Below are 10,638 nucleotides of genomic sequence, written 5' to 3'. Positions count from 1 at the left end.
AGACAAGTACATCCAAAAACACGCAAATGAGTATAAGATGGTGATTTAGCATACAATCGCTCACTAGGAGAAACGCCGGAGAAAAGACTGGAGGGCATAATATTAATCAGATAAACTGCGGTAGAAACCGCATCTGCCCAAAATTGTTTAGGCACAGACCCATCAATTAGAAGAGATCGAGCGGTTTCAAGGATATGTCGGTGTTTACGCTCAGCAACACCATTCTGTTGAGGAGTATAAGGACAAGAGAGTTGCGGCAAAGTACCATGCTTAGCGAGAAGTTGGCGAAATTCATTTGAAAGATACTCGCCACCAGAATCAGAGCGGAAAGTTTTAATAGTGGCACCAAATTGAGTTTGAACCATGGCAGCGAAATTTTGATACAATTGAAAAAGTTCAGATTTGTTATGCATAAAATAAACCCAGGTAAAGCGTGAGTAATCGTCAATGAAAATAACATAATATTTATTTCCAACACGAGTTGATATAGGTGCTGGTCCCCAAACATCAGAGTGAATAAGATCAAATGGTGCACTTGAAATAGAATTGCTAACAGGAAAAGGTTTAATGGAATGTTTAGCAAGTTTGCATCCAATGCAAGAAACAGATTCGGAATTAAAAACAGGACCTAATACACCACTACGAACTAAAACAGTAAACTTATCAGAAGAAAGATGACCGAGACGACGATGCCAGAGATCAGAATTTGAAGTTGTAGCAATATTTGCTGAATTAATTTTAGGAGGAAGATGCAGATAGTCCATGTAGTACAGGCAGTCACGTCTATGGCCCTGTCCAATCAAAGTCCCGGTCCGACGATCCTGCACAAGACAAGAAGAAGAATCAAAGGTCACTGTGCAATCATGATCAGTAATTTGGCTGACAGATAGTAAGTTAAGAGAGAGTCGAGGTATATGTAGGACAGAGGGAATAGTAAAGCGTCCTGAAGTATCAGATTTAGGTGAAACAACGCCACTATTATTGACAGAAAGAGAGGTACCATCAGCAGTAAAAATATGTGAAGGTGAATTTAATTGAGAAGGTGAAGAAAGTAAAGAAGCATGTGGTGTCATATGAAATGATGCGCCTGAGTCTAAAATCCAGGAATGTTCCGAAGTACCTCCAGGACCAGTCATACCAAAACCTGATGGCGTAGATGAAAAGATAGAGGAGGACTGCCCTGACGAAGTGGATGGAGTCAATTGGTGTTGCTGAAACATCTGCAGTAGTTGAGGAAGACTCAATTGAATAGTTGAAGGTTGCTGCTCTGTAGATGACGCGTTGTTGACCGGAGGAACAGAAGGAGCAGATGCAACAGTAGGCATATTACGAGAGGATCGTAAATGCTGATCTGCCCATTTCTTTTTCCGGCAATCTTGAATTGAGTGACCCCAAAGATGACAGTAACGACATTGAATGCTTCGTTTGTCTTTTCTAGTACCAGGATTTGGAATGTAACTAGAAGGCGGTTGATGATAAGTAGGCGCTGGCACGGGAGGTGGACTTGCAGGACCATGAGCAGCAAGAACGTTAGGCATTGCGGAAGAAGAGGAACTCAAAACTCGAAGACGTGTCTCCTCAGCAATCAATTCCGCGAGAGCCACATCAATAGTAGGGAAGGGAGTTCGATGGAGTAGTTGGCCACGTAATGCTTCAAACTCAGGTCGTAGGCGCATAAGAAACTGGAACAATCGTTGTTGATCACGCACCTGCTTTTGCTTGACAGTACACTGACAAGCTGAGCAAGTGCGACACAAGGGTTCATCCATGGTCGCCAGTTGACGCCAACGAGCCTGCATAAAACTGTAAAACTCTTGGATACTACGCTCACCTTGATGAGCCATGGAGATCTCTTGAAACTCAGCATATGATTGAGCATAACTAGACTGCTCATACATCTGCCGAAGAAGAGACCACATCTGGTGAGCGGTGGACAAATTGATAAGCTGCATCCGAATGTCTATGTTTACCGATGTAGAAATAATTCCACGAGCACGTCGATCAGCAACGAGCCAGTCCTTGAGTTTGGAATCATCGGTTGGTGGACCAGCACCATCAATATGTCCAGTAAGATCGAGAGCATCAAACAAGAGTTGAATGGACACCGACCATTCACGATAATTAGGCCCGGAGAGTTTAACATCGAGCTGGGCAATAGTCGATGCAGGAACCTGTACAGGCGGCATTGATGGAGGTGTCGGTGTAGGAACCTGTACAGGCGGCATCGATGGAGGTGCGGATGTCATGACAGAATTAGGTCGAGAGATACCGACGGCGATCTTGTGACGACGAGCTTTTGCGTATTAAGCTAGTCGCGCTCTGATACCATGAAACAAAGAATAATTGGAGAAGAAAATATATTTCTTTCTGATTTGATAAATTACAAAAGACCTCTTTATATAAACAGAGATCAAGCTAATACATGGTGAGTTGTGAATTGGTAAGAAAACTAATATAGTATACACTAATATAAGGAATGCATAATCTCCTATACAAAGAAATATTTATATAAAGTAACAGTTTTTGGGTGAGGTTTTTTTCTGTTTTGGGCTAGCCGGACCGCGAGGTCCGCGAGCCGCGACCGCGAGCCGTGAGGCTCACAGGCGCTCGAGGCGCTCGAGGCGCTCAAGGCGCGAGGGGGCGCTGAAGGCGGGCAGGCCTCACGTGCGGGCCTCGCGGGAGCTCGCGCGGCGCGGGGGCGCAGCGGGCCGCCTTTTTTTGGCTCCAAATAATTCGGCCCGCGTATAATACGCGAATAAGTTTTTTTTTATCAAAAATTCGCGTTTTTTTCCGAATTTTTGGGAAAAATACGAATTCGGTCGTTTAATTCGTTTCTTCAAAAATTCGCGAATAATTCGCGAATAATTCGCGAATTTACTAATATAGAATTGGACTAGAAGTTCCTAAACTTTTATTTAGCCCCTACTCTTTAGAAGTGATGTTAACACTCTCAGAATTTTTATAATTATATCAAACTGAATCATTTGATATATATATTCAATACAATAGAATAGTTAACTTGAATTTTTTTAAACTATAGAGTAATAAGTTAAAAATTTGCTAAATCTCAAGAGGGCAAATTAAGGTTTACTTTTATTGAGTTATTTCGTTTCTTAAAAAAAAAATGTAAAAAAAATATTTCTTAAAGAGGAAGTTTTCCGGAACATCATCTTATCATAGTTTCGCTTTCCGGACAGAAATTTTGTAAAAAAAATGACAAGAAGATTTGTTTTATATAAAATCTGACAAATATTTTTTCAACCAAAAAACTAATTTTCCGTGTGTGTGTATATAAAAAAAATGAGGAAGTTATTTTTGATGTTCGGACTTTCGAATCGACGATCGGTTNTACGCGAATAAGTATTTTTTATCAAAAAATCATGTTTTTTTCGGAATTTTTGGGAAAAATACGAATTCGGTCGTTTAATTCGTTTCTTCAAAAATTCGCGAATAATTCGCGAATAATTCGCGAATTTACTAACATAGTTTCAGATCACGTGAGAAATTAAGGTATCGGACGCCCGAATTCCCTTGCGGCTGCCTAATTTGTGAACTGGGTGGGCTGACTAGGTGTCCAGATTTTGGACCGGGCATAGCTATGTTCGGTTCAAACACTCAAAAATTCAAGCGGGCACTCGAAACCTAACATATATTTACAAATAAAAGGAGTTTGTAATTTATAAGTTATTGTAGCACCTATATGTAACCCGAAATCACAGCCTAAATCCCAATCATCACCATTCTCCTCCTCCCTTACTCTCTCTTTCCTTTTTCCCTATTTTCAGAGCTTGGGATTCATTTTCTTGAAAACTTGGATGAGATTTAGAATTTCAAGGGTAAGCTCGGCCTCGTTTGGTTCGGGAATAAAACAGTGATAATGAAAGTTATTCCGGCTATTCCGCCAAAAGGGATGCTTTTTGGCCGGGATATATTATCCTGGTCAAATCTTACTATTTCCGGTTATCCCCGAATAGCTTGGGATTTACTATACTATTTCAAGGTTTAATTTCAAACTTTATTAAAATTATAAAATTGAATTAAAACTAAATTATAATAATATAAAATATTATATATTATAATATGTTAATTTATTATAAAATTATTAATTGTATAGATATTTTATTCTATTTTAGATATGTCTAAGTTAGATATTTTATTCTATTTTTAGATATGTCTAAGTGTATTTTTTTCTAACTATACTTTGTCTAAGTTTAATTTCATGCTTTATTAAGTTTTTCATATTGATTTAAAACTAAATTATAATAATATAAAATATTATATATTATAATATGTTAATTTATTATAAAATTATTAATTGTATAGATATTTTATTCTATTTTAGATATGTCTAAGTTAGATATTTTATTCTATTTTTAGATATGTCTAAGTGTATTTTTTTCTAAGTGTATTTTGTCTAAGTGTGACAACACTAGTAGGGGGATTTTATATTAATTGTACTATATTAATACATATTATTTATATTTAACTATTATAATAAATTATATTTAAATATTATGATAAATTATTTTTATTAAATACTATAACAAATTATTTTTACAATAGTTGTTTTTATAAGAAATTATTTTTGCTAAATTATATTTTATATCAAATTCAAATGATCATTTTTTTCCACTATCTTCTATTATTCCATAAAATTAACCAAACATAATTTTATTTTTTCTAGAAATACCATATTACAAACCAAACACAATTTTACTTTTAGTTCTAACTATCCAAGAATAGCAAGCTATTTCAGGGATAAAAAAATTTATCCCAATATTCGTTATATATTCCCGAACCAAACGGGGAGGGTAAAGGTAGTCCTCTCAACCCACTTTCTTCGGGCTAGGAGGTGGAGAGGTAAATTAGTTTTTTTAGGATTTTGTTTTGAGTATTTTTCTCCAAATGAGAGATTTTCAAAGTTTTATCTTTGTTAGAGCCATTTTTATAATTTTCTCAGTATTCTTTAGAGGTCAAAAAGCATTTTTCTTGAAGAATCAAGAGAAGGTGGGTAACATTATCGAAATGAATTTAATCTTCTTTTTGTCTAAAGTCTTTATTAATTTATGTATGTACTATATGTAAGCCAAAGTATATCTAGTTGGCTGTTAGCATTTGTGTCACGCCCGGGTACCAGCGGAAGCATAACCGGTACGTGCACAGACCCGCCATACACCTGCAGTATATAAGGCGTCTACAACCAAGCAAGTCGATAAGAAGAAGATCATAGAGAATTCTATCTCGATATCAGAGCAAAGTACCAGTCAACAATACTATCAACAATAGAGTAAAGGAGTATAGTCCAGAAATCTCAACCAAAAGATGAGTATCACAACTAAAGTATCTGATCCATACAGTAAATATACAGTACTGGGTATACAAAAAGTAGGTACAATGGTAGTCTCTCTACACATAAGGACATCACCCTCGGCCGTAGCCCGAGTAACAAGGTGATCGACTAGCACGCTCCTAGTAGTGCCTAGCTAGGCGCGACTCCCTTGCCACGATCCCTAGCCTCTCCTGNGGTAGCATATATTGCCTAACTTGTGATTACTAAAGCTCCTTATATATATGCCATAAATTATCACATCACAAGCTTTTGTGAAGGATAGGAACTGTGGGGGGGAGAGGTAGAGATGAGAGGATTGGAGAGGAGAGGGGTGAGGCAGTATAACAGATCCAACGTGCCTCGCATGCGGTGGACGGAGGAGCTCCACCGCCGCTTCGCTGATGCCGTCGATTCCCTCGGAGGACCAAACAGTATGTTTTCATTACCAACCTTTTGAGAGATTAGTACATATGTAGTTGCTCTTCTTTTCATGTTTGCTCTCTCTCTCTCTCTCTCTCTCTCTCTCTCTCTCTTAAAACTCAAAATATGCGTACACTTACACATGAGAAACCAAAATAATAAGAGAAGTCCTCAATCAATTGATAGAGCTTAATTTTAAATGGTTTGTACTTCTCTCTCTCTCTCTCTCTCTCTCTCTCTATCTATCTAAACTCGCGATTGTTTACATGCATACACTTACATAAAAGAAAAGAAAAGAAAAGAAAATAACTTCTCTTCAGAAATGGAAAAGAAATGGAATAACGCCGTCGACCAATTCTCAACTAGTAGAACTTCAATTTGAAGCCCAACGTTTTCATAGAGCCAGGTCTTATATATACATATACTGCTGCAACATGAAATAATTAAGTTTCTTCTGCAGAAAATAAGGAACCTGAAACTGTGTACTAGCTAGGTGCTTGTGCATATATAACATATATATGTTTGATCCAATCGAAGTGTACGTATAGTTATGTAATATAAGAGCCACAAAATAAAATTAATTATTATTATTATGCTAACCAAAAATTGTATATGTGTGTACGTTGTCATAATAATGGTAAAGGTAAGCTACATAGAGCTAAAAGAAATTAAGGATAATTTTTTCCTTGGAGGAATTAATAGGGAGGGTGCTAATATTGGTGTACATAGATAGAAGAAGAAATTATTGATAAATATTTCTTATCGGTGCCTATGATAATTATCTTTAGATCAATTACCTAATATTAGTGTACATGGAACAAGAAATTCTTGACTAAATAGTTCTCAACAGTGACTATATATGAAAAGTTCAGATTGATATCCTAGTATTAGTGTAGATAGATAAAGAAATTATTGGCTAATTAATATTAGCATGAAATAATCCCTCGTGTAGGAGCAGTAACATTAATTATTATATAGGTAAAAATGCATAGAACTTATCTAAACTATATATAGACCATTTTGATTGGATTATCCGACCTTTCAAAATTTTAAATTTGATGCCCAATCTTTCAATTTGTTTGATTTAAGTCATTTGAATTCGGACACCAAGTTTAAGCTAACTACTTAAAAAGAATTACATTTGCATATATTGCATAAAATATGTTAATTAAATCTGTAAAGATGAACAACATATTCAAATATTCGGAGTTAAAGAGTTATTAACTGACTGAAATCAAATACATTAAAAGGTTAGATAGCAAAATCAAAATACGAATGATGTACAGTTGAGGGGGTAAGTTTTATACATTTTTACCTATTATATGTACATGCAATTAACCAAGATCAACTACTATTGATTGCACCTTAATTAATTACCATGCTATACTCGTAAACTTCATTTACTAATTACACCAGTATGCTTGTCTTTTATTTGACTATCAGTTCTACTGCGCCGCGTTATCAGATGTGGGATTGATTTTTCAAATTTGAAAACTATACTACTGTATCACAAAATGACTAATATAATGAGGAAAAGTTAGAACAAGTACTTAAGAAACTCTGAAATGCATGAATTAATTCATCTTAATTTTCTGATGCTTGATCATTGCCTTCTTGTTATTGCAGAAGCGACGCCTAAGCGAATTTTGCAGCTGATGGCTGTGAAGGGAGTCAACATATCTCATATTAAAAGCCATCTGCAGGTAAATTCTCCCAATACAAGATATCAAAAAGAAATCTTCTTCTAGCTAATTAATTGGCTCACAATGAGAATTAATTAACCATGCTCTTTTTTTCCTTTTTCTTTTTTTTTTTTTCTGATAACAGCTCAGAGAAAGAAATTAATGCTGTGACAATTCTTATAAAACACATGAAAATAACTTACTGCCTCATCTAACTTGCTATTTCCTATCGATTTCAGATGTACAGAAGCATGTGTAGCACTTCCACACTTCAAAACCTCATATCCACCGAGCAAGACCGAGTTCGGCACGACAATTTCCACAATTACACTTCTGAAAGCCACCACAGAGACCCAGTACAACTCAATTTCCTCCTCAGTTGCAACCACTCCTACCAAATGTGGGTATTAATTAAGTTTCAACTTATCCCTTCTTTACAAGAATAAATTAAGAAGTTTTATATATTTCCTAGTACCCTTGAGTTACGAAGAAAGAATCTCTCCATCTACTCTAAATTCTCTCTGCTGGAATATTTACAGACCATCAATTGACAAAGTCTTGAGAGATTGGGCAGCAAAGAACAGAGAATTTAATCCGCGAAATGGCTGCTTTGGGACAGGAGATCAGGTTCAATTGCCCACCACTTTAAAAAGTTTAATCAGTAAAATAGACGCATTACGGTTTCTGTAATTGCAACATATTATTAGCTACTAATTTTGCATCCATGCTGCAGCTGTTTCAGCTGATATGCAATCACCAGAAGCCTCAGAGAGAACTGAACTATGAGCTTTCTCTCTCTTCCTTGGTGCATCGGATGCCGAAGAGTTGCGAAGAAACAAGTGAGGTCGGGTCGAGCATCGAGTTCGATACGAGTGAAGACGTTCCTATATGCAGAAAGAAGAGCATTGAGTATCCGAATTGCATTGCAAATACAACTGCTGCAAAGAACGGAATCAATTTAGAGTTGACAATCTCCTCGCCTGGTTGTTCTTGATCGGTTGTTTCATTATTTGTTCGAGTATAGAAAAATATTGATGGCACAGTAGGATACAGATGTATAGAGAGAAAATACGTTGAAGTGCATGAAAGTTGTCAGCAGAGTTAGCTTGTATTATGATATGCCGTGTTTTTGGACCTGTCGTATAGCATAGTGTTATTTTCTGAAGTGTCATCTGAGAATATTGGGAGGAAAAGTTTGTAACAAAATCCTCTCTCAACAGTTTTTCTATGTAGCGGATAGATGGTCAGATCTTTTAGATCTCAATAGCTCATTTTTGCCTTCTATGCAGCAAAAAATCCAAGTTTTTCATTTTGTCAGATGCTGTGCTAGCTAGTAATTACTGCAAATAGAGGCAGATGCAGAAGCAGGACAGAGATAAAAGCTTTTGAGTATATGCTTTTACTGATTGAGAGAGAGAGAGAGAGAGATGAAGATAAGTCGATCTTATGATGTCCTGGTACAGAAATGGCATCTCAAGATTGATCTACAAGAGGTATTTTATGTTAGTGTTAATATTATATCAGTGATTTAAAACTTCAGTTTACTCTATGGGCTTCCTCGGCAGCTTAGTCCCACATTGAAAATCAAAAGCTTGTTGTTACTCTTTATATACTCACTTGCCCTCAAGCTAGTTACTTAGGAAAATATGAGAGTAAAGTTCTTGACAAAAATACACGCATGGCACAAACACGAGTCGGGTCGGGCGGGTGGCAGTGCGTGCAGTCTTTGGACCCATTGCCAGAGCTTCGCACGTGGAGGACAGTACTTTCACAGGGCTCATTCAATCTTTTCGTTNGAGAGAGAGAGAGAGAGAGAGAGAGAGAGAGAGAGAGAGGAGGGGTTATAATAAGATGCTTAATTTTGGAATCAGCTGAGAAGTTGGTGGGTGACAAGAGAAATGCCTCCATTTTGTTTCTGGTGAGGAGTAGCATTGGTTGTGGTATATGACTCTTCTATTTATTTACTATAATTTTTCTTTTTCAAAAAAAGAAAGGAGAGATAGGAAAAAGGGAGGAGGCAGGGCGCCGTCTTTCTTTTGATCTTTCCTCTACTTCTCCTCCTTTTAGCCTTTTTCTTTTTTTCTTAATTGAATAGTTAATGAAAATTATTGTTCTCCTCTCTCTCTCTCTCTCTCTCTCTCTCTCTCTCCCTTCTCATCTCCTTTTCTTTGGTTCTTCCCCCTTTGCTTTCTCTTCACTGTTCCATCTCCTAGGTTTTGCCCCATCCCACCTGTTCTTTGTATTTAGGGGGAAAAATAAAAAGGAAAATAAAAGGGAAGAAGAAGAAAAAAAAAGAAAGAAAGAAATTTAATTAGGGCAAGTTTATGGATCCGGTAACAGCATCAACACATGGCCATCATCTTCCCCCATTATTCCAAGACTTTCACCACCACCACCTCCACCCTCAGCTCAAATCCGACGACGACCTGCGCAGCCGCGGCAAGAAGCGCGACTACGACGACGACGACGACGACAACGCCAACGACAGCAGCAACAACAACAACAACAACAACAACAACAGCGGCGGCGACGGCGACGGCAATAATAATAATAATAATAATAATAGTAACGATGTGAACCGGAGGCCGCGGGGACGCCCGGCGGGGTCGAAGAACAAGGCGAAGCCGCCGATCGTGATCACGCGGGACAGCGCCAACGCGCTGCGGACGCACGTGATGGAGGTGGCGGGCGGGTGCGACGTCGCGGAGAGCGTGGCGGCCTTCGCGCGGCGGCGGCAGCGCGGCGTCTGCGTTCTCAGCGGCGTCGGCACCGTCACCAACGTCGCGCTGCGGCAGCCCCCGGCCTCCGCCGCCGCCGCAGCCGCAGCAGCGTCGTCGCAGAGCGGCGCCGTGCTGAACCTGCACGGCCACTTCGAAATTCTCTCCCTCTCCGGATCCTTCCTCCCCCCGCCGGCCCCGCCGGAGGCCACCGGGCTCACCGTCTACCTCTCCGGCGGCCAGGGTCAGGTCGTCGGGGGGAGCGTCGTCGGGTCGCTCATCGCGTCTGGACCCGTGATCATAATGGCCGCGTCCTTCGCCAACGCCGCCTACGAGCGCCTGCCGCTCGAGGAGGACGACCAGCCGCCATCCGCCGCCGCCGCCGCCGCCGCGATGAACGCATTCCACGGGCTCCCGCAGAACCTCCTCGGCGGAAGTGTGCCGGTGCCGTCGGAGCCCTACGGTTGGGGCGGCGGCCGACGGCCCTTCT

The 10,638-nt window shown here is 39.2% G+C and overlaps 3 protein-coding genes across 3 annotated transcripts in view; 2 read left to right on the top strand and 1 right to left on the bottom strand.

Annotated features, from left to right (window-relative positions):
* On the bottom strand, positions 695 to 2,483 carry LOC109725428. The gene is made up of 2 exons (XM_020254622.1): positions 1,121 to 2,483; positions 695 to 821 (listed from the first exon to the last, which is right to left on the bottom strand). Exons 1-2 carry the CDS (start codon positions 2,244 to 2,246, stop codon positions 784 to 786), a joined length of 1,164 nt encoding a protein of 387 aa, XP_020110211.1. The 5' UTR covers positions 2,247 to 2,483; the 3' UTR covers positions 695 to 783.
* On the top strand, positions 5,536 to 8,612 carry LOC109725874 (transcription repressor KAN1-like). The gene is made up of 5 exons (XM_020255272.1): positions 5,536 to 5,760; positions 7,376 to 7,452; positions 7,671 to 7,831; positions 7,971 to 8,058; positions 8,165 to 8,612. Exons 1-5 carry the CDS (start codon positions 5,637 to 5,639, stop codon positions 8,423 to 8,425), a joined length of 711 nt encoding a protein of 236 aa, XP_020110861.1. The 5' UTR covers positions 5,536 to 5,636; the 3' UTR covers positions 8,426 to 8,612.
* Positions 9,239 to 10,638, top strand: part of LOC109725570 (AT-hook motif nuclear-localized protein 22-like) — a 5,682-nt gene continuing 4,282 nt past the window's right edge. The window contains exon 1 of the mRNA XM_020254812.1: positions 9,239 to 10,630. Within this exon, the coding sequence (XP_020110401.1) occupies positions 9,756 to 10,630 (875 nt within the window). The 5' untranslated portion in view covers positions 9,239 to 9,755. The remainder of the gene's footprint in view (positions 10,631 to 10,638) is intronic.

Source organism: Ananas comosus, linkage group 20, assembly GCF_001540865.1.
Source record: "Ananas comosus cultivar F153 linkage group 20, ASM154086v1, whole genome shotgun sequence".
NCBI lineage: Eukaryota > Viridiplantae > Streptophyta > Magnoliopsida > Poales > Bromeliaceae > Ananas > Ananas comosus.
This window is presented reverse-complemented; position numbering and strand designations above follow the sequence as displayed.

Coding starts and splice junctions, on each gene's coding strand:
- LOC109725874 (XM_020255272.1), top strand. CDS start 5,637: ATGAGAGGATTGGAGAGGAGAGGGGTGAGGCAGTATAACAGATCCAAC. Junction 5,761..7,375: donor TTCCCTCGGAGGACCAAACA/GTATGTTTTCAT, acceptor TTGTTATTGCAG/AAGCGACGCCTAAGCGAATT. Junction 8,059..8,164: donor GCTTTGGGACAGGAGATCAG/GTTCAATTGCCC, acceptor TCCATGCTGCAG/CTGTTTCAGCTGATATGCAA.
- LOC109725428 (XM_020254622.1), bottom strand. CDS start 2,246: ATGACATCCGCACCTCCATCGATGCCGCCTGTACAGGTTCCTACACCG. Junction 822..1,120: donor TGGTATGACTGGTCCTGGAG/GTACTTCGGAAC, acceptor TGTCTTGTGCAG/GATCGTCGGACCGGGACTTT.